At 40.7% G+C, this 25,897-nt stretch overlaps 1 protein-coding gene across 10 annotated transcripts in view; it reads right to left on the bottom strand.

Annotated features, from left to right (window-relative positions):
* Window positions 1–9,358: 9,358 nt before the first annotated feature.
* PJA2 (praja ring finger ubiquitin ligase 2) overlaps window positions 9,359–25,897 on the bottom strand; it is a 269,482-nt gene continuing 252,943 nt past the window's right edge. For all 10 annotated transcript variants that reach the window (XM_029572082.1, XM_029572072.1, XM_029572119.1 and 7 more), the window contains 3 exons: window positions 24,794–24,908; window positions 18,514–18,629; window positions 9,359–10,029 (listed from right to left, as the gene is read on the bottom strand). In XM_029572082.1, the coding sequence (XP_029427942.1) occupies window positions 9,901–10,029; window positions 18,514–18,629; window positions 24,794–24,908 (360 nt within the window). In that variant the 3' untranslated portion in view covers window positions 9,359–9,900. The remainder of the gene's footprint in view (window positions 10,030–18,513; window positions 18,630–24,793; window positions 24,909–25,897) is intronic.

Raw genomic sequence — 25,897 nt, 5'->3', positions numbered from 1 at the left:
CACAAAACTGCTCTGGTATTTTATAATCTACACATATATGATGTGTGCTGACTATAAAATATGCACAGATGTACTTGGGAACTAACACATGCATGTAAAAAACACGCAAATACGTTTTTTGCACCTATCTGGATAAATTCTGAATTATCTGGCTATGTAGTGGCACTTACCTAGTTAAGTACTTGTTACGCCAGTTGGCCACGGACACAGCAGCCGACCGTGCTCACCTTCTCTCTGGAGCGGCTTCCACTTCCGCTGCAGGGCGTTGCAGAGGCCCGCAGCGCACCGCTCCCCTTTGCAGCCTGCCCCGCAAGCAAGAACCCTCGATTCGCAGCAGGAATGCCGCCACCGCACCAACTAGCATGGACCCTGGTCGAAGGGGCCGCAGGTCGGCCCCAAGCTGCTACCCTTACCTATGGAGGATGCTTTGTTCGTCATCTGAGTCAGCCACAACCCAACATGCTGAGTACGACATAAATTTATTTTCTTCCATCTTGTCTCGAAAGTGCTCATTACCCTCGTAATCTTTGTGAGCTGCTAGAATAGCATCTGCGTAGGCTAACATTGGGCAATATTGAGATGCATCCTGATGTCCTATGACACTGGCTATCCTCAGAAAACAACGGATCCAGTTGAAAATGGTCCTAGGCTCCTTTCTCTGGGGCCCCTGCAGGCGGTCACTATCCCTTCTTCCTACCGCCCTTCTTCCCACCCCGATGTCCTTCGAGAAGTTTGAAGATGTTTATATACTTTCGCTTCCTTATTCTCTTTCTCATGGAATGGAAGACATCTTCCCATAATTCAGATAGGGAGCCCCGACCCTGGTAACCCTATCTAACGAGTGTGTTCCCCCCTCCACTGCCGTTCCTGAAGATTCCGATGATGATGAAGTAGTCGACGTCGCTGAGGGAGGATGAGCTCGAAGAACTCAAGCGGTCTCTCCTCCGTCTGTGCTTTGACCTTCCCCACTTCCTCCCCCCAACCTTGCTTGCTGTCATGGACAATTGCTCCAGCTGTCTAGATGCAACCCCCTCAGCCTCAGTCCCCGTGGCTGGCCCCCCCTGCTCCCCCGGTGCTAGGCCCACCACCACCCTCACACCCCTGTCTCCCAAAGCAGAATCACTTCTTGTTGGGGGGGGGGGGGGCCCACCGTCGATCTTGCGGTTCCTGTTTCACGAGTTTCCAGCATGTCTTCCGAGGTACCAGACCCCTGCTCCTCGGCTGCTGTCATATCTGTCACCCCAGGTGCCCTTTGCTCACTCTGCTGCCCTAACCAGTCTCTCTGCAATACAGAGGAAGACAGCGCAGCCACAGGAAGAGTGCCAGCGAACATTTCATGGGGATAACCCCAGTATTATGAATCGCCAGGATGAAAACCACTTCCAGAAGGGCCGCTGTGTGCCCCAGGCCAATTGCTCGCGCTGTGCTATAGGATGTATCCCAAGCCCCCCTCAACCCCATGACTGCTGGGAGTATCCCATGAGGCTAGTTCCCTCTTCTCCCCGCATGCCATAACAGTAGCCAGATCCCTGAGGCACCCCCCCCCCCCATCTCCTCAGGTAGGGAGCCGCCCCTGTCCAGGGCATCCCACAGGCTCCGGCGGGCCAGCCCCGCATCGCACAAACCTCTCCCCCGCTTCGAGAGAGTCACCGGTATGGCCCATCCAGCTTGCCCCTGCAATTGGTTCTCCCTGTCTTTGTAACCCAGCAGGACCCGCTGAAGGTTCCTGTCCTACTCTGCTCTACACCCTTGGTCCCGGACCTGCTGGTGCCCGCTCGATAGCGCTAACACCGTATGCAACCTTCTCGCCTGTGGGGACCACCTGCAGAACCGACTCCCGTCTGGGCTGGGGAAACAGCAACCTTGTACCTCCCTCAGCCCTCAGGTCAGTCCTGGCGACCCAGCTGGAACCAGGTTCCTGTCCTTCCCCCTCCCCAGCACACTGGGTAAAATTGAGCTGTCCTGCCAAGCCTGCCCTGGTCACACTTGGCCCTGCAGCACTTTTTCCTCGGCCCCTGCCTCTCCCTGAGCGAGGCACAGACGTCCCAGGGGCCTCAGCACGGCCCGGAGATGCAGCAGCAGCCCCTCCTTTCTGCTGGGCCCAAGCACTCCCCATAGCCCTAGGGCCAGGAGAATGTACATGGGAGGGCTGAAACTCCTCTTCTACCCCGCCCCTAGCTGAAACTCCACCCTCCCTCTGAGTCACAACCTGCTGGCGCTCCGTGTCTGACTTGTAATCGCTGACTGCACACTCCACCTGATCAACCATGCTCCCCGTTCCCGACCTGAACTCACCGCTGCTGCTCCCACTGGGACCACCACCTCGCTGCTCACCAAATCCGGGTAGGAAGGGAGGGGGACCAGAACCCCTCCACTTAAATAATTTCTTGGCTCCCGAGACTCCCTGCGGTGCCTGATCAATGGGTCAGCGCCGAGTGGGGAGTTCAAATACTATTGTCCCTCCACGCTCCCTCCCCCGGCGCCAAGCTGCTGGAGTGCGTCAGCTGCGCGTTAAGGTCGAGCTGCCCTTTTGAATTTGGAATCTTAACTTAAAGGAACCTTGCTACTTTTGCCTTTATTGGACCCTCTCTATTGGGATACTCTAATTTCCCCGTATAGAATCCTTTGAAGATACAGCTCTCCAAACCATGCATTACTGAGCTATTGTCGACTTTTTCACTTGAATATTGTGTGCAATTTTGGTCACTACATCTAAAAAATGATATAGCAGATAAAATTTAGAGGTCAACAAAAATGATTACAGGGATAGATTAGACCCCCTTTATAAAGTGTAGAACCACCTTTTACTGCAACAACAAGGCGGGGGGGGGGGGGGTGTTCTACCAGTTTTGCACCCTGGGAGTGATTTATGCTCATTCTTCCTGGCAGATTTGCTCCAGATTGTTCAGGTTGATTGGATGATGCTTATGAACTGCAATTTCAAATACTATCACAGATTCTCAATTGGTTTGAGATCTGGATTTTGACTTGGCCATAGTAGAACACTCACCTTTTTGTTGTTCAACCACGCCTCTGTTGCTTTGGCCTTGTGCTTGGGATCATTGACCTGCTGAACAGTGAACTTTCTCCCAAGTTTTAGGTTTGTTTTTAGCAGACTAAAGCAGGTTGTCTGGCACCATCTATCCAAGCTTCAATTTTAACAAGATACCCAGTTCCCACTGAGGAAAAGCATCCCCACAAATGCTGCTGCCACTCCCATATTTTACTATTGGGATAGTGTTTGCTGAAGAATGGGCAGTGTTAGGTTTGCACCACACACATTTTGAATTTTGGCCAAAATGCTTCATTTTTGTCTCATCTGACCATAAAATCTTATCCCACATTTTAGCAGGGTCACTCTGATGCTTTCTAGCAGATATGCTTTGATATGGGTTCCCCCCCCCCCCCCCATTAATGGCTTCCTTCTAGCCACCCTCCCATGCAGGCCAGTTGTATACAGAGCTCTCAATATAGTTGACTGCTGCACCTCCACTCCCTCTCAGCCATTGAACTTGCTCCTTCAAAGTGATTATTTGCCTCTCTGTGGCTTCCCTCACAAGTCTCCTTCTTTGCTCTGATGCTGAGTTTTCAGGGATGGCCTTGCCTACGCAGCATCTAGGTGATATGATCCAGCACTGCTCACAGGGATATCCAGACACTTAGATATCATTTTGTAGCCTTTTCCTATATTGTGTATGTCTAACGTTATTGCCTTAGAATGTTCTTTGGTCTTCATTTTCATAGTTTTCCTTCAGAGTCACAGTCTGAACAATGGCTCTGGAATTATGGGTCTTATCCAGAATAGCTGACCTTTTTTAACGATTCATAGGTAGAGGCCAATTTTTAGGGCAATATCTTTCATCTGTGTAAACTTGGAGTTTCCATAGCACAAGAGTTTAATATTTATGTAAGAAGCATTTTTCAATTTTCAATTTTGTTTTACATAAAAAGGCAGATAAATAATGAATTGTGACTGAAAGTTTACTTAAAGTGCATACTGGTTTGCAACAAACATAGTCTGGAACAATCTGGTTGCCATTTGTAATCCATACAAATCTGCTGCCTTTAGGGGGCTTGAATACTTTTGCAAGCCACTGTATATTAAACCGCAGTGGATCCAGAACAGATCCCTGGGGCACTCTACTATTCACCTTTCTCCATTAGGAAAATTTACCATTTAGCTCTACTCTATTTTCTAGCTTTTAACCAGTTGGCAATCCACAATAGGACACTGCTCTCTACCCTGTGACTTTTTAATTTCTTAAGTCTCTTATGAGGGACTTTATCAAATGCTTTCTGGAAATCCAGATACACTATATCAATTGGCTCACCTTTATCCACATGTTTATTGACATCTCAAATAAATGTAGCAAATTTGTGAGGCAAGACTTCCCTTTGGTAAATCCATGTTGGCTTTGTCCCATTAAACCATACCTATATGTTGAGCAATTTTGTTCTTGATGATCATTTTTATTATTTTGCCTGGCACAGACATCAGACTCACTGGTCTGTAGTTTCCTGGATCACCCCTTAATCCCTTCTTAAAAACTGGTGTTACATTGGCAACCCTCCACTCTTCAGGTACCAAGGACAATGTTACCGATAAAATTTCCAATAGCAGGTCTGCAATTTCATTTCACAGTTCTTTCAGCATTCTTGAGTTGTTTACCATCTGGACCAAGGAATTTGTAACTTTAGTTTTTTTGTTTTTAATATACAAACACTAACTTCTGCTTACTAGCTGCCTTACTATTTAAAAATAAAGTCAAACTTCTGCCTATTCGCTGCCTTACTGACTATTAAAAGCATAAACACACTAAATAATATTCCCAAATAGTTAACTTCACCCCAATACTTTTAAAAAAGAAAATGTCCAAGCAAAAACTTACTGATTCCTTTCAGCCACTAGCAAGGTGATCCTCTCCTCTCAGTGCTCCCACTGGATTGTGGGGTACTGAGCTCTTCCCTTGCAATATATATTGTGCTTCTAAGGTAAATTAGTGCAAAACAATCCCTTTGGAGATTTACACTACAGTTAGTTGTCCTGAGTGACTCTCTGCTGTTCCGATTAACAAATAATGGTACCTAATCAAAACAATCACACAACCTTAACACTTCAGTTAGTTAGCCAGAGTGACTCACTGCTCTCTTGACTATCAAATATTGGAACCTGATCAAACCAAATCCCACTACCTCAACACCTTTCCAAGGTGAGTAACTGAACTGAACATTTTAACCTTTTTACTTAGGTATACACTGCTCCTAGCTTATTTCTAGCTTCTGGCTACTTTTTTCTTTTTAATATACACACACTCTAATTTCTGCATATTAGCTGCCTTACAGACTATTAAAAGTAAACACACTAATTACTGCTTACTAGCTGCCTTACTATTAAAAGCACAAACACTAAATAATATTCCCAAATAATCATTTGCAGATGATACAAAATTGTTCAGAGTAGTTAAATCACAAGCAGATTGTGATAAATTGCAGGAAGACCTTGTGAGACTGGAAAATTGGGCATCGAAATGGCAGATGAAATTTAATGTGGATAAGTCCAAGGTGATGCATATAGGGAAAAATAACCCATGCCATAGTTACACAATGTTAGGTTCCATATTAGGTGCTACTACCTAAGAAAGAGATCTAGGCGTCAGTGGATAACACATTTAAATCGTTGGTTCAGTGTGCTGTGGCAGTCAATGCCTCTGTATCGCTCCATGGTGAGACCGCACCTTGAATACTGTGTACAATTCTGGTTGCCGCATCTCAAAAAAGATATAATTGCGATGGAGAAGGTACAGAGAAGGGCTACCAAAATAAGGGGAATGGAACAGCTCCCCTAGGAGGAAAGACTAAAGAGGTTAGGCCTTTTCAGCTTGGAGAAGAGACGGCTGAGGGGGGATATATTAGAGGTGTTTAAAATCATGAGAGGTCTAGAACGGATAGATGTGAGTCTATTAAGCAAGCTTTCAGATAATTGAAAGACTAGGGGGCACTCCATGAAGTTAGCATGTCGCACATTTAAAACTAATTGGAGAAAGTTCTTTTTCACTCAACGCACAATTAAACTCTGGAATTTGTTGCCAGAGGATGTGGTTAGTGCAGTTAGTATAGCTGTGTTTAAAAAAGGATTGGATAAGTTCTTGGAGGAGTCCATTACCTGCTATTAAGTTGACTTAGAAATTAGCCACGGCTATTACTAGCAACAGTAACATGGGATAGACTTAATTTTTGGGTACTTGCCAGATTCGTATGGCCTGGATTGGCCACTGTTGGAAACAGGATGCTGGGCTTGATGGACCTGTTCCAGTATGGCATGTTCTTATGTTAACTTCGCCCCAATACTTTTAAAAAAGAAAATGTCCCAAGCAAAAATTGATTCCTTTCAGCCACCAGCAAGGTGATCCTCTCCTCTCAGTGCTCCCATTGCATTTTGTTTCCTGCAGAACTTTTATCTTGTTTGTCCCAATGCTCTCTTTAACATATAGTACCACACTTCCACCAATTTGATCTATCCTATCATTTCAATATAATTTGTACCCTGGTATCACAATGTCCCATTGGTTATCCTCCTTCTAGGTCTCTGACATGCCAATTATAGATACTTCTTTATCCAGTGCTATACATTCTAATTCTATCTTATTTATTTAGATGTCTAGCATTTGTATACAGACATTTCAAAGTATGTTTTTTGTGTTAATAACCTGCTCATTAGTTGACAGGGGTAATTTGGAATCTTTCTGCACTTGACTTAAAGTCATCTGGGTCCACGTTGGCATTTATTGCAACCTTTCTACCGGGATGCCCTATTTTCCCTATTCTTTGAGTATCCTTCAAAAATACATCATTCAAAACCATGTCCTTCTGAACAACTGTCAGCTCCCCCCATCATCTAGTTTAAAAGCTGTGCTATCTCCCTTTTAAAGGTTAATGCCAGCAAACTGTTTCCTCGCAGGATGACTGCACATTAACCATTCAGAAAAGGCCTCCCCTTCCCCAAAATGAAGCCCAGTTCCTAACAAACCTAAAATCCTCTTCTCTAGACCATCATCTCATCCACACATTAAGATTCTGGAGCTCTGCCTGCCTCTGGAGTCCTGCAAGTGGAACGGGGAACATTTCTGAGAATGATACCCTGGAGGCTCCCTGGAATTCAGCTTTCTATCTAAAACCCTAAATTTGGCTTCTAAAACATCCCTCCTGCACTTTCCTATGTCACTGGTGTCCACATGTAGTACAAAAGTGCTGGGAAGGAGCCAGCTATCTAAATTCCTTTCTATGTGATACGTGAGGTCCATCACCTTCACACTAGGCAGGCAAGTTACCAAGTGATCTTCATGTCCACCAGCCACCCAGCTATCAACTTTTCTAATTGAATCACCAACTATAATGGCTATCCTAACTCTTCCCTCCTGGGCATGTGCACCTGGAGACCTATCCTCAGTTTGAGAGGATGCTACATCACCTTGAGAGCAGATCCTAGCTCTAGGATTGCTTCCTGCCTCATCAAGATGAAGCTCTCCTTCCAGGTGACCTTTTTCTTCCAAAGCAGCACAGGGGCTACCAGATTGGAGATGGGACTTCTCTGCTATGTCTCTGAAGGTCTCTATATTCCTCTCTGTCTCCCTTATCTCCTCCAGGTCTGTCACTCTAGCCTCCAGAGTTCAGACTCATTCTCTGAGGGCTAGCTCTTTGCACCTAGTGCACACATACAACCACTCACCAGTTGGGAGATAATCATACATGTGGCACTCAGTGCAAAAGACTGGAAAGCCTCCCTCTTGTTGCTGGACTACTTTCTGCATCATAATTTTGTTCATTTGTTATAGAGTTAAAATTTCTAAGGGAGCAGGGATGTAAAGTTAACCTAAAGTACTTTTAGTCAGATTTATTGTCTATTTGTCTGGCAATGACCCTCAAAACCCTACAATTAATCTACCTATATCTTCCTAGATATCTACTTTGATTCTTGTTTTGAATTAAATTCTTTCGGTATAAAATCTGTAGCAAATTGCTCCTATCAAGCACAATTACCATGTAAAATCAAAACATATAAAACCAAATAAGAACATATACTTTCTAACAAACAGATAAGGTATAGCAAGGTAAATGGTTAGAGTATAGTAAGGGATTTGAGGGATGCAGAACTCTGGAGCTAGGACTGTGGAGTTTGTGACTTCTGGAGTCCTCTCCCGGGGGGCTGCTGGGTAAGATATGCAGATGAGCCTTCCGTTACTCTTCTGCTACATTATTTCAGTCAACATACAATAAAGCTATGGAACTTGTTTCTAAAGAAATAAAATTTAAAAAAAAATGAGGTTAAGGCTAGTAACTGAGTTTAAAAAAGGTTTGGACAAGCTTCTGGAAGACAGATCCATAAATAATTATTGGCCAGATAGGCTTTGGTTTCTCCAATTCTAAATTCTTGGGGAGAAAAACATTAAACATACTTTAATATTGGAATTCACTGGGCACTTCCAGGTGATCCAGAATGGTTAATAGAGAGAGGATGCAGATTCAATATACCATTGGTCTGATTCAGCATGGTATTTCCTAAGGAGTGAGGATTCAAACATTTTATCTCAGTTCTGTGCCAAAATACCTGCAAAGTACTGATTTAATAATTAGCAATACAATATTCATCAAAACCAGTTAGATTCTTTCACTATTTTTAGAATGGAAAGCTTCTACCGTGGCAAATTAGAAAGTTAGAAAGAATATTTTTCAATGTGTAACCTATCGGAGAGCTAAAATTAATGTGCTGTGGTAGCTTTTTGCTATAGTTTCTGTTTATATGTTCGGTTGATACATTGCTCAGCTTACTTCTTTCATCACATGGTGACTTATATGATTCAGATACCAAATCTATATACCACAGAGACAGATAAAAGGGAGCTCAAGCTAGCAAAATGTTTATTTTGCAAAGACTGAAGATTACAGGAATCATGCTCCACTATCTTATTCTTTGTTCTCTAAAATAGAGTCTCTACACATTATTTTCTGTTTTAAAAGTCTAATTTAAAGGTAGATGTATAAAATAAATAAATATAATTTCTTGGTTTTGTGTTTTGCTAATCTGCCTTTCTGTAACTTGGATTTGGCCCTCTGTTTGAGCTGCTTTCATGTTACAAGCATAAATACTTGTCATTCAAAATCATTGAACCTCTTCAACCTAGGAACCAAATAAACCAGTTATTTTAGATAAAGTTCCCAATGTCCATTAGAAAAGCCACAGACAATGAAATGGAATCATAAAAAGTATTTGCATGGACTGCACAAATCCAAACCAAGCTTGACAGTTGAGTTTTTAAAAAAAGAAAAAAGTGGAGATTTTAATGCAATAACATTTCAGGAATCTGTGTTCCATTATGCACTTTATTTCCTTTGAAACCATTTTTTTAAACTACCGCTGTGATCACAGAATGTATTCACATTTGATGCAAATATGAGATCAATTACAAAGTCACTCAGTGGCACTACTTTTGACAAAAACAAAAAGATCAATTATATTACAGGTAACAGGTTTAGAAGCATAACTTTAAGCTCTAACTGCACTGCAGTTGCAAGAACTTCAACACAATGTGCCATGTAAATGATAACTTTCTGACAAATTTAACCAATAACAAGCTTTAGATGCATTACAGGTTATAGCAACATTCTACTGCAAACAGATTATTTTTATGAGTTTCAGTTTCTGAAAAGTGTAGCTACAATTGTAAACCTAAATATTGTTTGGAAAGCCTTCTCTTTCTAAATTGCAATATATATATACTACATATAGCATTTTATATATATATATATATAATATATATTCTCACATATAAATATTTTTTTCACATTGAAATTCTCGAATGAGGAAATCTTTCCATTTTTACTGTAAAGGCATTATGTCTTCTTTCATCGTGTTCCTGCATCACCATGTACTGAAGGTGGACTGTCATGATCAGACAGGAAGGATGTAGCTGCAGCAGCTGCTTCTGGGAGAAGAGGTGCAAACACATGGCGGCATACTGGACATGTTCCAGACTTTAAAAAGATAAAACATAAAAGTTAAAATTATGTTAGAAAAGTCATTATTTGGTAAAAGAAGACAGCACAATGATAAGATGTAAGTAGTAACAGCTAACTGTGAACAAAAGTAGCAATTCATGCTAGACTTTGGTATCATTATTTATTTTATTTAAAGATTTTTTATATATTGTATCATGTTTCTTTATATTATGATTCTCCAACTGCAAATTGGAAAATGATAAACTCCTAAAGCAAAAACACATATCTGTCACAAAGGATACTATGTAGTGCTGTGGTTTCTCATCTGTCATTAAATGGGCCCCTGAAGGTAACAAAATGAAAGTAGCAGAACTCAGGATTTCTTCTTTCTTCTTCTGGACTCCTCCTCTGAGTTTTATATAAATCTAGTGTAAACTTGATTAGGACCACCAAGTAATGTGTTAGAGATTTCTGGAGAGTTCCAGCTCTCCAGGGCCAGTGCGGTGGTGTATAGAAGGTTCATGGTCTTTTAGAGGTCATTTGAAGTACAGAGTTCTGCTACTGCAGAGCTTATATATTTTGCACTCATCGTTCCTGTTAGGGCAGGATAATTATAAGGGGATATGGGAAGGGTGATATCTACTAGATAAATGAAGCTTGACCGACGTGCCGCAAATGCACAGTAGAGAGCAACTCTACCGCGCATGCACGGGCAGCACCTCGGTCAGAGCTTGCCTGTAACAAAAATGGCGCGGAGAGGAGCAGTAGCAGTAGTGGCGGCGGCGAGGAGCGACGGCGGCGGGCGCGAGGGAAGGAGGGACCGCCCCCGGAGACCTTCCATCTGCGCCATCCGAAGGGGTTGTGAATGAGCTGAGAGAGGGGGAGTAGGGAGTGACTGAGGGGAGGGAGAGGGAGGAGAGAGTGACTGAGGGGAGGGGGGAGGAAGGAGAGTGAGGGGAGAGGGGAGGGGGAGGGGAGGAGAGAGTGAGGGGAGAGGGGAGGGAGAATAAGGGGGGAGGGGGAGAATGAGGGGTAAGGAAATGGACCGAAAAAAAAATGTTAACGTAGCCAGTTGCTACGGGCTTAATGGCTAGTAATGGTATAGATAAGATAGTAGTAATAGGAGTTACATGCCCTCTAATGAGTGGGGGTGGGTGATGTTATCGAGAAAGGTTATTTAAGAAGCTTTCCAGGCTTTTTTCTTAAACACGTTATTTTAAAGTTTTCATCAAGCATAAAAAATAATAGAACATCCAAATACAACATCAAGCTTATAAACCCTACCCCCCCTCCTCCTCCTACCTTAGTTTTAGCAGCTTGAACCCACATTCTCACATCATGTTTCACTCCCTTGGATTTTGATGTTGCTTATTCCAAAAAAACAAATTAGTTAACAACCCTATCTTACAGGCCATGTCCACTGATTCTCATCCACTTAAGCTAGATTAAGCAGTACATTATGGGGTAGATTTTCAAAAAGTATGCGCGCGCTCCAATTAAGGAGCGGACTGGGAAGGAACTTCCCAACCCCCTACCCTAATCTCCCTTCCCCTATCCTACCCTCCCTCTATTTTTTTTTTGTTTTACCTTATGCTCCTGCAAAGGAGCAGGAGCAAGTTGTGTGCGCCGGCACCCTGCCGAAGCACAATCTCCAGCACAGAGGCAAATGGCCGCTGTATCAGGCGCCTCTAGCCCCACCCCAGGACCGCCCTGCCCAGAAAACTCCCCCCTGCCTGCCCCTTTCAGGAAGGTCTGCACTTATGCGCATACAAGCCTTTACGCGCGTGGCCGGTCCTTTTGAAAATAGGCTTGGTGGGAGCTAGGCCCGGCCACGTGCGAAAAGGCCGGATTTTACGCCCGTGGCTTTCTGAAAATGTGCCCTTTAGTGCTTCAGCATGCAATGATGAGATGTATGCTTGTAGATATCCAAAAATAGTTCATACTTATTCAATGATTGCCTTGTGGATAACTGCTCATAAAACAACCATTTTATGTAGTCTTAATTTCCATTGTAGAAATGTAGGTCTCAGTCTTTATTCACATTTTTGAAGACTTTGGAATGGGGAAACACACAAGTTTCTCCAGATAATGCAATATCGATTTCCAAAAAATCTATATCATCGGACAGTCCCAAAAACATTGAGATAAGGTACCTTTAGCATCCATAAATTTCAAACATCTATCCGTCAACATCTTGGCTTTAAATGTCTAACAGTGTGTGATACATACATACACCGAAAAATCCTGAATTGTGTCTCACAGCAACATGTTCTCTGTAATCAAGTGCAAGTTCCTAAGGCAGTTTTGTATCTCCTTATAGGAAACTGGAGTGTCCTTTCTTGATTCCACCATGATACCAAGTCTTGTATTGTGTCCTGTGATTTAATAGCTCTGGTTGCTTTGAACAAAGAGGCATAGGATGTTCTTTTACCTCTTTTTCTCAGGAACTTATAGTAGGGCTCGGAACTAACAACTTAAGTTTTTTATGAAGGTCATGCTCAACAAAGTGTCTGATTTGTAAATAGACAAACTCTTTATTGGTTAAATCAAAGGCAATTCACAATTCCTCAAAAAAACTGATTTCACTTTCCTTTTGAAGAAAATGCAGCAGCCTACATAAACCTTTTCGCTCCTATTTTTTAAAAACAGAATTTTCCACACCTAGAGAGAAACGCGGATGACCAGAGATTGAAATGAATGGAGACACCTCCCAATTCACCCAGAGTCTCCCACATATAACATTCCATGCTTGTCGACAGGCATTAATGATTGTATTACTTCAAATATAATCTGGCAAAGCACTTCTTTGAACATGTAATAAGTTTCCCAAATTGAAGGGTCTACACCATTCCTGCAAAAAACTTGTAGGGGAATACATATCTGATCCATACAGCCAATCTTTAACATGTCTTAATTAACAGTCTATATTGTAATTTTGCATTTTTGGGCATCCCATCCCTCCCTCAGTCAATGGAAGATTCAACTTATGTAATGCTAAGAAAGCCTCCTTATTTCCCCCCACAAAAACCTTCTCAGGGCTCACTGTAACTCTAACACATCTCTTCTATAAATTCATACAGGTAACATTTATAAATACATAACCACCTAGGTAGCTCCGTCTTAAACAGGTGTATTTTGCCATACAAAGACAAAGGCTGAGTCCGCCACTCACCTAAGTTCTTTTTTGCCTTAGTAAGTAATGGCACAATGTTACTATCATACATATTTTGCACATCTATCAGGATTTTAACTCATAGGTATTTCATCTCAGTTTCTACCCATCTCAATGGGAAATGTCCCAGCCATTTATATCTCAGTGAGCCAAGCACAGCCAAGTCTTCAGACTTGTCTAAATTTATTTTCAAACCTAAAAAGTGGCCAAATTGTCTTCCATCGCTTTCTGCAATGACTTAACAGGGACCATAAAAAAAAAACTAGGTCGTCATCAGCAATAGCTATTTTACATTGCTCTCTTCCAACCATGTAGCCAGACATTTATGGATATTTGTCTATTTTCTGCAATAATGGGTCCATGGTTAGACTATAGAGAAAAGGTGAAAGCAGGCAGCCCTGCCTCATAACTCACTGCAACTCAAATTCCTGAGAAATGAATCCATTTGCCAAGATGATAGAACTAGACTTCTGATACAACAAAGAGATATAGTTACAATATTCCACACAAACCCATATTTCTTTAGAACCAAATAAAGGTAAGACTACATTACCGGTCAAAAGCCTTTTCAGCGGCAAATCCCACCACCAGTGCCTATGTAGTTAGATATCTATTCTGCATCATGGCTGTCCACAGTCATATGTCTACTAGACATTCGACCCTTGACAACTCCCACTTGATTATGAGATATTAAGGATGTCAAAATGCTATTAAATCTGTTGGCTATGACTTTGGCAAATAACTTCAAATCAAAATTCAACAGAGATTGATCTATTCGAGGCCAGATTACAGGGGTCTTTCCCCCCTTTGTGAAGAACTGTAATGTATGCTTCTCTTTACCTCCCTAGGAAATTTACCCCAGTCATGGCTGCAGCAAAGAAGTCTCTTAGAGGTTCCCCCTACGTCATCTACCAGAATTTTATATCATCTGCATTGAGACCATCTGGGCCCGGCGCTTTATGAAGTTGATTAGACTTATACACTCTGATTTCCTGAAGATAGAGAGGTCTATTCAACCACATCAGATTCCTTTCAGTTAACTTTGGCAATTTTTTTCCTCTTTACCCCCTTCATCTGCCATATTGTTGCAATACAGTTTTTCATAAAAGCTCTGGAATATTTTACAAATCTCCTCAGCCGAAGTCTTCCTCACCCTTTGCTCATCTTTAAGCTCTTCTATAAATAAGAGTTCCCTTTTCTTATTTTAATCACATTGTACAGCAACTTTCCTGTTTTATTCCCATACCTGTACAACTTGTGAGAGGCATATAATAAATTTGTTGTTTTTTTTATGCAAATTCAAGGAACACAGTCTCTCTAGAGTTTTGTTTTTTTTTTTATTGGCCACAGATAGATATGAAAATAATTTTGCCTTAACTTTTTGAAGTTTAACCTCCAAGTCTAAGATTTGTTTAATATTTTAGCTTTCCTGATCTGGTATGCCATGATTTAGCCCCTTATCATAGCCTTACTAGACTTCCAATGCAGAAATGGATCAGCTTTATGCTGTTGGTTATGCCCTTCAAACTTCTTACATTGTCTTGGGAGATAATCTTTAAAATTCCCTGTCTTCTGCCAAATGAGTAGGAAAACACTAACTGTGCTGCCCTGCCTGTTGGCCTCCTATTCTCATGTCGAAATATATCATAGAATGGTCCGAAAATTCTGTAGGCCATATTTCTGCTTTAAAAACGTTCACAAAGCTAGCTGTAGAAATCAACATGTAATCAATATGTAACATGGTCATATGGGCTCTAGAGATGTGTGTAAAATCCTTTACTTCGGGATGTAGAACCCTCCAAGGATCTCTAATTGTAAAATGTTTACACAGATAAGGTATACCCTTATTATTCCCCAATCTGGGTATAAAGTTAGATTTAGAATGTTTACCTGTACGTATGCCACCCTTTGAAATTCATCCTATGTCTGAGAGTGTTAAACCGGTACACCGTTGTGATTCTCACATGGAATGATGGTATATAAAACACTCAAACAAATAAACAAATTTGGGACAACCTGTCAAAAGCTGGGTCTACCACACAATTAAAATCTCCCACCAGGATCAATAGTCCTCTCATATGGATGACTAAAGCTTTAACCAAATCTTCAAAGAATTTATGAGTATAGGCATTTGGGGCATACATGCTACACTCCTGGCCAAACAATTTCCCACTACAATGATGTATCTCCCTTTACTATCTTTCTAGGTAGATATATGTTCAAAGGCAACCTGCTTTCCCAAAAAAATTACAACTCTTCCCTTCCTGTTAACTGCGGGACAATAAAAGATGTTCCATACACAGTCCCTGATCGGTTTTCTACTTTCCAGATCAGTTAAATGTGTCTCCTGTAAACACAATTCTGGCCTTCTGTATGCAAAGTGCAGCATTTTTGCCCTCTTTACGGGAGAACCTAGTCCTGCTATGTTCCAGGAAATTACCTGGATACTCTCAGCCATATTTAATCCAAAAAAAGACCAGCCCTCTGTCAAAAAAATATTACTCTCTCCTTGCCTGCACTGTCTTCCCCAGCATAGAGAACCAGCAAGTCTGCCTCCCCCACATCCAACATGGAGCTGGTATTCTCACTTCACCACTGCCAAGTTGAGTCGTCATAATATCCTGCCATATTTATAAATCCTCACACCCCTCCTCCCTCCCAACATTCTACCCAGTTTCTCCACCCCATTCCTGCTCTCCCAAAAGGCCTAACCCGTAGCACCCCTCAAAAAAGGAGGCATAAAAACCACTTTATTGATCGTACCGGTACCCCCCCTGTACCTCCCACCAGCATATAACTTGCTTTAAATTGCTTCACATAAGTACCCCCCAATAATCCCAAGTATTTGAAACAGTTGCACTTACATTCAAATGAGAAACAATATATTAAACACTGAATATCTCTCTTTAATACCAAAAACCCATGATTGCAATCGCAGTCTAATAAGAGCATAAGTTCCTTTGCTGTGTTGTTCAGATGCTTCTGATAAGATGCATTATTTAGCGTTTTTAACAAAAAACTGCTTGGCTTCTTCCACTGATTCCAGCACATGCCATGTTCCTTTGTCTTGACTCGTAGCCGTGCCGGATATTGCAATGTGCATTTTGAAATACAGTATTAGAGTAATCTTGAAAAATAAGGATCTTGTGACCTTCATACATTAAAGCATCCTTCTTGCAGTATGCCTGAAGAATCTATTTTGTGCATAAAATTCAAGATTCTCACAATCACTACTCTGGGCCTGCTGGCCCTCAGGGATCTAGGCCCCATTCTGTGCACATTTCCACATGGCATCGGCCCTCTAGATTTTTCAAGCAGAGTTCCTTCAGCAGCCAGCCCTCTAGCAACTTACGTACCTCATGGTCATTTAGAGACTCTGGGATCCCAACAAATTTTAGATAGAGAATTGGTCGAAGAAGAACTAAGTCATCTACCTTTGATTCCAAGACCAGAGCTTGTTTTTCTAGTGCCTCCTGCGTTTCCAATAATGACTGGGTATCCGATTCCATCTTTGACACTCTCCTCTGCGTATCCTCCTCTTGAAGCTTTATCTCATTTAATGTTTCATTCCCTGCCATCTGCTGAGAAATCACCTCAAATCATGCGTCTAATGCCTTCAGCACCACATTACTTTCTTCACTAATGCGCTATTGACTGAGTTTTGATGCGAGCTCAGCGGACTATCGGCCATTTTTACATCTGTCGGCTTACCCAAAGCTTTGTTCTTTCGTTGAGGCTTAGCAGACATCTCACTTCTTCCCTGGATTATAAAATTATCCATAAATCTTCAACAACATAGAGGAGGGTTTTTTCGGCACTGAGACTCCAGAAGAAATCACACTTTAAAGTTGTTTCGCGGAGGGGGCACCTGGAGCAAGCTTGCAAAGTGTCTCACTCATTCACTGGATCACATGATCTCTTCCTTCCAGGATCTTTAAAAGGAGAAGAAGAGAGGCATTGGGAGGGTAAGGGCTCCCAAAGTATAGGTGTTGCTTAAGCTTTGAAAATCTGGAAAGGAACCCTACAGCAATCCAGAAGGAGGAGTCCTAAAGCCAAAGAGTACTGTCCTTGCTGGGGAAGCTCCAGGAAAAGTTTTGAGAACCATGTTACCCTGAAAGCCTTGGTATTAACTTGGATTTTGTGTAATTCCCCCTTGAAAGAAAGCTATTTGAAGGAGGTGGTTTCTGCTGATCTTGTTTTAATTTTGGACTGTATCCTGTGCCCTGATTAAAGACTTCCCCTGTGAAAAAGTGTTTACATTTGGATTTACAATATATATATATATTTTTTTTTTATTTGGGACCAATAATTGGTGTGGACATTGGACTTTGTTATTTTTGGTAAGTCTTGCCTTGAGCCTCCCAGAGACTCTGGATCTCAGAGATAACATGTATGCACAAATAAATAAAATGACCAATGCCAAAAAGCTGCAATACTGGGCTTTTATCTATATTGCTTATACTCAGGGGCTGAGTTGTTACCTAAGTTATAATATTTCATAACATTTACATTCAAAAGTTAAATAAATTTTCTCTCATTCTTGGGTATTACTCTGCTAGGAAGAAGAACACCATATTATTTTATAACTACTGGGTGCCACAAGAAAGGAGGGCACAATGTATAAGTTAATTTAAAAACATGACGAAACAAAGAACAAAAAAGCTACATTTTTCTTTACTATGCAAGGTTCGCTTTTAGTAGCTCATCTTGAAAACCAGCAAAAAAATATCTGCTGAAAGTACCACAATGAAAATTTTTTTTATTTCAGCTAACCGCTGTTTTGGCCAATTGGAGTTAGCTCATTAAACAAATCAGAGTGCTACAGTCAAAGTTTTATAGTATGGCCAGGCAGTACCCTTATGTTTTACATCCAAAAACTCATCCTCAGTTCTATATATAACTGACTGTACAGTTCTGATTCAGGTAATGATATAGATATCCAGACAGACACATATCTATATATGCTCCAATGTGCTGGCAGCACAGACATTCTTCTACTGCCAGCAACTAGATTTAGCACAATGGATTCTGCAGTTTTCCACTGCTGCCAGCACTTTGAAGCCTTGCCACATAAAAATCTCTGAAAAATAGAAAATATGTTTACATTATAAAACAAAAAATACCCCAATAACTTGTTCTCTTATTCTGTTTGCTTTTCTTTGACAGACAATTAATTTTAAAAAAGAGCTATACAGAAAAATTCTTCTAAAATGAAAGAGTAGGTACATTAAAGGTATAATAATTGCTAAACTCATTTTACCACACATTCTTCTTTTTTTGTACTGGTTATTCTTTAAAAGCATACTGCCTTAACTAAGCACACAAAGGCAAATAAAAGCAGAACCCACCTTCTGTAACCAAAGTGTGACACAGGGTTTATGAAAGAGATGATGGCAGGGCAGCTCTGTAATTATTTCATCTTTCAAATACTCGCTGCAACAGATGGCACAGCATTGCTCCTGACCTACAGGTTCAAAAAATAAATCCAATCTGTATATATCACAGCACTCTCATGTGACTTATATAATCATGTGTTTCAAATTTAAGCAAAAACATAAATCAGAAGCAACTTATTTCATGGAATGTGATGCAGATTTTCCCCAGGGAAAGCAACTTGGCTAAATAAAGGAATTTTAGCTTTCAACAAATAAATTGGATAATATTTGGCTCCAGATAATTTAGTATTTTGTAGGACCAGATGTATTAAACTACAATTTTTTTGGCACCTGAAATCCTCGTATTGCAGTGTTTGTGAAGCCGACTTTTGAAGGGCTACAAAAAAATGGGGGCCAGGTACAAAAACATTTGTATGCTTGTCAAACAGAGGCAAAACACTTTCATTTTTTTTGTAATTAACTGTTTATTCACAGGATAACAAAAAATTCACAACAAGAAATACACTTAAAGTGCTTAGAATACAGGAAGTGTAAAATACCCACATATTCATCCCTGTCTTTTATGTGTTACAAATAATCCCCCCCCCCCTCCCCCCGGAGAAGAGAATTGGCTTAGCATACAATTTGGTGCAAAAACATATAAAAGCAAGATGTAACAGGCCACAGAGATCTTCTGGCATCCTTTCCCAAAGGCACTAGCCCACTCCCCAGGGGTATATTCCAGAAAGATACCAGGTACAGCTAGTGTAAACCACTGGGTGCAGCTGGGAAGGCAAGATCATACAGGTGGTGAGTTAGTTGCCATTGCCGATACCACTTCCATGGCTCTTCGAATCTGACTAATCGGTCATATTTAATTGCAGTCAACTTTTCCATATAATAAACCCAATGCAGACGTCTCAGCACACTATCAAGGGGGGGGGGGGGCCATGGGCGCTCCGCCAATCCTTAGCCAGTGCACCACTTATCGCCAATATCACTGCCTTAACAAAAATACACTGGGATTTTGACAGAGTGGCCACAGGAAAGTTCAAGAGTCAGAGCCACGGAGGTGTTCAACACAGCACATAACCACCCCTCTATCTGCCTCCATAGGGGCTGCAGGACCGGACATTTCCACCACATGTGGAAATAATCACCTAACTGCCCACAATTCCTCCAGCACTGGTTCCTACTACTAGGACACATTTTAAACAGCTTTACAGGCATATAATACAACCTAAATAACATTTTATAGCTGTTTTCCAGTAAGGAGGCAGATATGGTGCTGCGGCTAGTCTGCAGGAAACATCGGTCCCAGTCTTCTGCAGCAATACCAGACTCTAGATCCTTTTCCCAGGCAAGAAGGAATTTGGCGGTATAATCCCGTACCGTATTAAGTATAACAGAGTTTGGAAATAATCCCCTTTACTATCACAGATACCTTCAAACAGGGATTTCCCTTTGAGCATATCCACCAACACGGCTTTAGAATACACAAAACACAAAATGCCGCAGCTGGCCATAGGCAAAGTAATCCACAATAGCGAAGAAGAGTAATTCTGCACATAACATGTAAACCAAGGGAAACGTGCAGAGTAGTTCAGAGTCCACACATTTGTTTGAATAAAACAATTAGCAAATGTTGCTTACCTGTAACAGGTGTTCTCACAGGACAGCAGGATGTTAGTCCTCACATATGGGTGACATCATAGGATGGAGCCCAATCACGGAACCCTTTTGTCAAAGTTTCTAGAACTTTGACTGGCACCTAACTGGGCATGCCCAGCATGGCACTAAACCTGCAGCCAGCATGGGTCCCCCTTCAGTCTTGTTTAAAGCTATAGGAAGTGCCGAAAAATAAAATAAGAAAACGAACCCAACACCGCGGGGTGGCGGGCAGGTTTCGTGAGGACTAACATCCTGCTGTCCTGTGAGAACACCTGTTACAGGTAAGCAACATTTGCTTTCTCACAGGACAAGCAGGATGGCAGTCCTCACATATGGGCGAGTACCGAGCTGAGGATGTCTGAGAAATGCACCAAATGTACCCAAGATGTGCAATAGGCACAAGAACTGGAGTGGAATTTGGTAGAGGGCATCCTGAACCCTAACGGGCAGGCGGAAGGGTGTTGGTATGTCAAATTGTAAAAAGGTTGTGCAAGACAGATTTGCCGAAGATGGAATCTTGTCTTCCAGCCTTGTCTAAACAATAATGGGCTGTAAAGGTATGGAGAGAATGACTGAAATTGGTTTAACTGACACACCTTACAATGGTTCTCATCCTATCTATCTGACAGAACCTACCAAGTATCAATTAACAACAAATCATCCAAAAAGATTAACCTCAACATTGGAGTTCTCCAAGGATCAGCGTTATCGGCCACTCTATTTAACATATATCTTCTTCCCATTTGCCAACTACTGAAAGATAATCAAATCACCCACTTCCTCTACGCTGATGACATTCAACTTCTAATTCCCATCCAAAATTCAATTGAAGACATGTACAAAGAAACATCCGCTCTACCTGTCTCAATTAAGCATCTCCTAACTTCACTGAAACTCAATCAACATCGACAAAACTGAAATAATCCTCATGGACAAAAAACCCAATCTAACTCCACCACCCCTACCTTTACTTGACAATCAAATGAACTCTATTCTCCCTGTCACTCACACCAGAAACCTTGGAATTATTATTGACAAAGAACTTTCATTCAAGAACCATATATCAAACAAAATCAAAGAGGGATATCACAAACTACTAACTCTAAGATGTTTAAAACAGTTTCTTAACCCTTATGACTTCAGAACTGTATTACAGCTACTCATATTCTTTACCATCGACTACTGCAACTCCCTACTGATTGGAATACCATCTTCCAATCTCAAAACTCTCCAGATTTTGCAGAATTCTGCAGCCAGGATTCTAACAGGAACAAAAAGAAATGACCACATAACGCCCATATTGATTTCACTACACTGGCTTCCAATTAAAGCACGAATTGAACACAAATCCATGACCAGCATACATAAAATACTAAATAATGAACATCAAGGACTAACTGGCTTAAACATAACTCCCCAGAACCCTCCAAGAAACTTACGCTCAAACAACTCAGGATGCTTAAATGTCCCCTCCATCAGAGATGCTCACCTGACAACTAACAGAGAAAGAGCTTTTTTCATTGCCTGCCCTAAAATTTGGAACTCCCTCCCAAAAGATCTGAGAACCCAACCTGACCTAAAAACATTGCTGTTTCATTGATATTCAAACTTTTCATCATCCTAACACCCAAAGGATCTTCCAACCATATCCACAAAATAACTTGTCTCCAACCAGTTCCAAACAAACCCTCCTCACTCAAAAATGATCCTCTTCTGGACTATAAATGACTAATCTTTTGTTGAATAGGCATCCTGTTATACCTTTTTTCTCAATTGTTAAGAGAATTTCAATTTGAATCTTGTAAACCATTATGATGGCTTCACCGAATGACGTATAAAACTCAACAAATAAATAAAATAAATGAAAGTTGGTTCATTCGTTAAAACCACTCTCCACAGAATGCTAAATGAGAAGAATAACCTCCTTGTATATCAGAGCTTTCATCCAAAGCATCTGAAACAGAATCTTCCAGTTGGCCAGTTTCTTCGTCTCTGCGAGGATATGCCAGGTCATCTGCCAACTCTGGTCTCCCATCTGATTTGCCTTTTCTTGAGGCTGCAACATTTGTGTCTGGGTAGAGCAATCAAGCCTTCCTGTAGAAGAACAGGCATCTAACAGCCAGTGGCCTTCAAGCATGCATAAACTGCACTATTTGCACCATGCAAATTTCCAACCATATACCTTTTCCCCCGATTGAAGGATGATTTTGTCCCCTTCGGTGACAACTTGCAAGATTAGTTTCATGGTGTATCTGTTACAATGCCCCTGTGGTCTAAAGCAGTGGTCCCCAACCCTGTCCTGGGGGCCCAGCAGCCAATCGTATTTTCAGGATATCCGCAATGAATATGCATGAGAGAAAATTTGCATGCACTGCCTCCATAACATGCAAATTTTCTCTCATGCATATTCATTGCGGATATCCTGAAAACCTGACTGGCTGGTGGGCCCCCAGGACAGGGTTGGGGACCACTGGTCTAAAGTACATTGGCAAAACTTCACAATCGCCACGCATATGACTTTGAGCATAAAAGTTGCCTTAAAACGCAAAAAATCCATGCTCCGATGGGGTCTCATTTTTTGAAAAAAACACACACATTTGATGACATTCGATGGGCTTTTTAGGATATTAAGAGTGATTGGAGGGGGATAACAGAGCATAAATTTTATTTATGTGAGAACAGCACTGTATTTTCTACATGGATACTGTTTTTTTCAAAGGGACTGAATGCGGATGTTGAATAGAGTTCCTGTTTTTAATCACTCCATGGTCTATCGCCCACGTCCAGTTTTTATTTTGTATTTTTATTTGCTCTGCCCATAACAGCTGTCATTCTGATATATAGGCTACTTTGGTTGATGCCGTGACAGCTGTCATTGATTAAGAGCACATCATTAACTTGGTGGCTCTTACGTAGACATGTGCAGCCTTTGACATAGTTAAATAGCTTCTGGTAGCGGCCATACATGGCACTAGATTTCGTGCCATGCACATTTCATTAATGAAAGTATCTCTGCATTTGTAAGCTATGCAACAATAATGTATATACATATTGTTGGTCCCTGTAGTCAGATGTTTTCCATACTAATTATGTTCTTTTCATTTAGCCAATGTGTGACATGATGGCACTGCTGAACCCCTGACGCAGAGCTGCCATGTCCTGAAACATAATGCTATGTTGGGTTTTCCTCAGAGGTTGGATTTAAGAATCGCATATTAAGGAAAATGTTGGTTTTTACTTGCATAACAAAAAGTTTATATTTAAATACAAAAAAGGACTGTAGACCAATGATTACACATGACCCACCAAATAGATGAGAGTGACTCCACCAGTGCAGATGTTATGATGGTTCTCCAATAATCTTACTTTAATTCTTCTAATTACCAATGTCACTGATGTTGTTCAACAAGAAATCTTAAATATGGTATGCATGCTTGATCTGTGTTATATTTCTTTAGTGCATTCTGTTATCTGACTCCAAATTTTGTGGGTGATTTAAAATGTCATATAGACAAGACCCTTTCTGGTGGAAGGAGTGTGGAGAAAAGGTCTTCTTTCTTCATATCTGGTGGAAGAACCCCTTTATTACAATATTTTCAGCTGAAATTATTTTGTGGATTCATAAGATATCCAAGATGAAAATTTCCTCCAATCCAGCAGTAGTATTGTTAGATCACAACTTAAATGTTCATAGTGCTGGGAGTGCTAATTATCCTACATTAATTATTAGTAGCAGAAAGATATCTTATTGCTTTACACTGGAATTGTCCTTCTAAATAGTTCTAAGTTATTTAGAATCCAGTTTCTAGTTCACTGTAAAGCCTGTTTGCTGCATTTTGTTTTGTGCAAACAGATGTGATGATCCCAATGAATGTCGGTCTATAAAAATGTTTAAATAAAATAAATAAATCAACTTTGTGATTTCAAAATTTATGACATTTATGCTATGGAAAAATTAATAAAGCAAGTTAAGGATTACTATCCTAATGTCTCAAAAATTTGGAGACCCTTTTTGGATATAGTAAGAAAGAAGGGGATAGAATGTTATTAGGGGTGCTTGCCTCTTATTTATTAGTTTTTGGTGTAGCCTATGGAATGTCAATTTTCTTCACCACAGTCAATGCAATATTTTTCCTTTTATGGACTTGTTACTGTATGTCTACTGTATCTTGTCCAGTGAAGAGTAAAGGATCAGTGTTCTCATTATAGTTCATGTGTACCTAGCTAAGAAGGACCAAATCTAGCTAGTTCCTGGATAAGAGAAAAGAGACTACTACGATGAACCAGATGACCAGTTGGAGAAACTAAAGATCCAACCAATAGACTACATTTGCAAAATGTGAATCCCAGTAACTCAGCTGAGAGCTAATTGCATACAGTTAAAATAAATCTTGTACATTACATGCTAGAACAGCAGTAGGTCAGTGCAGACATAGGTATGCTGGAAAATATTTTCATATTAGAGAATTAAAAATGAACATACTGTACTGTTTATTTTAAATTAAAATGCCTGTGGAAAAAATTAGGACTGATATGATTTGTAGAATTATTACATTGTAATTATTTCTTTTTATTTTCTTACCATTATGGTCTTCAGCGACAACAATCTGTGGGAGACTGTCTATGCTTTCTTTACTGGCTGGGGGATGAGCCTGTTCCACATCAACTGCAAGGGATTCTAAGTGGGCCAGAGCAGTCTAAGAAAAAAAAAAAAAAAAGTAATTATTCAATGATAGAAGACTTGTAATAATATTCTTTATTTCCTTTCCATCTGGTATCTTTCAGAAGGACCATCACAGAATTATTTTGTTACCTAGTTAATAACCCAAAAAGGTCATGCATGTCATATGGAACAGCAATACTACTAAATTTAATTCTCTCATCTCCGTGTTAATGCACTGACAATGTCAGTTGTCAATAATACATTTTGCTTCCAGCAAATTTTCTCCCTTAAGAAGCTGGCACATTAGCACTTCGGAAAAAATACCTCTAGAAAGCAATGTTCTCATAACAGGTGATTTTACTCAAGAAATTCACAGTATGGTTTTGGCAGTGTATATTTATACCAACTCTTGAAAAACGTTTATACATCTAGATATCTATATCTAGATATATAAAATCATTCTTGATTAGGGTGGTTATACACTCGAGGCCAAATAAACTAATATTTGCAACAAAACCATTAGATCTTAATTGCACTTGTGGAAACTATATTTTGTTCAGTATAAACAGGACTTTCATAGGTGCTAGGCTTATGTAAAACCTATTCATATTCTTAAACGACAGCAAATGCAAGGAACTAAAACCAACTCTCATGAAGTGTGCTCTAGCTCAAGACAAATTCTGCTACAACCACCCCAACCCAAACAAAAACAAAATACCTTTGTGGACAAAAAATTATCATTCAGCTCTCAAAACAAATGGATACCTTGAAATCTGGAACCTTATTTACTCCTGGGGGAATTCTGTGCAAAAAAATTTAAAATTCTACAAACTTTATATTGGTCAAAATAACACAATTTACATGACAGTCTTTAAGTAATTACATTTTAAATTAATACAGAAAAAAGTTTTTTCTTAAAGATGCAAAATTTTAAATATTTTGAGCAGAATTTCCCTAGAAATTCACTGTAAGAGTGTCCCTTCCACTCGCTCTCCCTACCCCACTGGCCACTTTGCCCTCTCA

Source organism: Rhinatrema bivittatum, chromosome 1 (genome assembly GCF_901001135.1).
Source record: "Rhinatrema bivittatum chromosome 1, aRhiBiv1.1, whole genome shotgun sequence".
Taxonomy (NCBI): domain Eukaryota; kingdom Metazoa; phylum Chordata; class Amphibia; order Gymnophiona; family Rhinatrematidae; genus Rhinatrema; species Rhinatrema bivittatum.
Note: the sequence above shows the minus strand (reverse complement) of the source record. Positions and strands in the feature narration are given on the sequence as shown.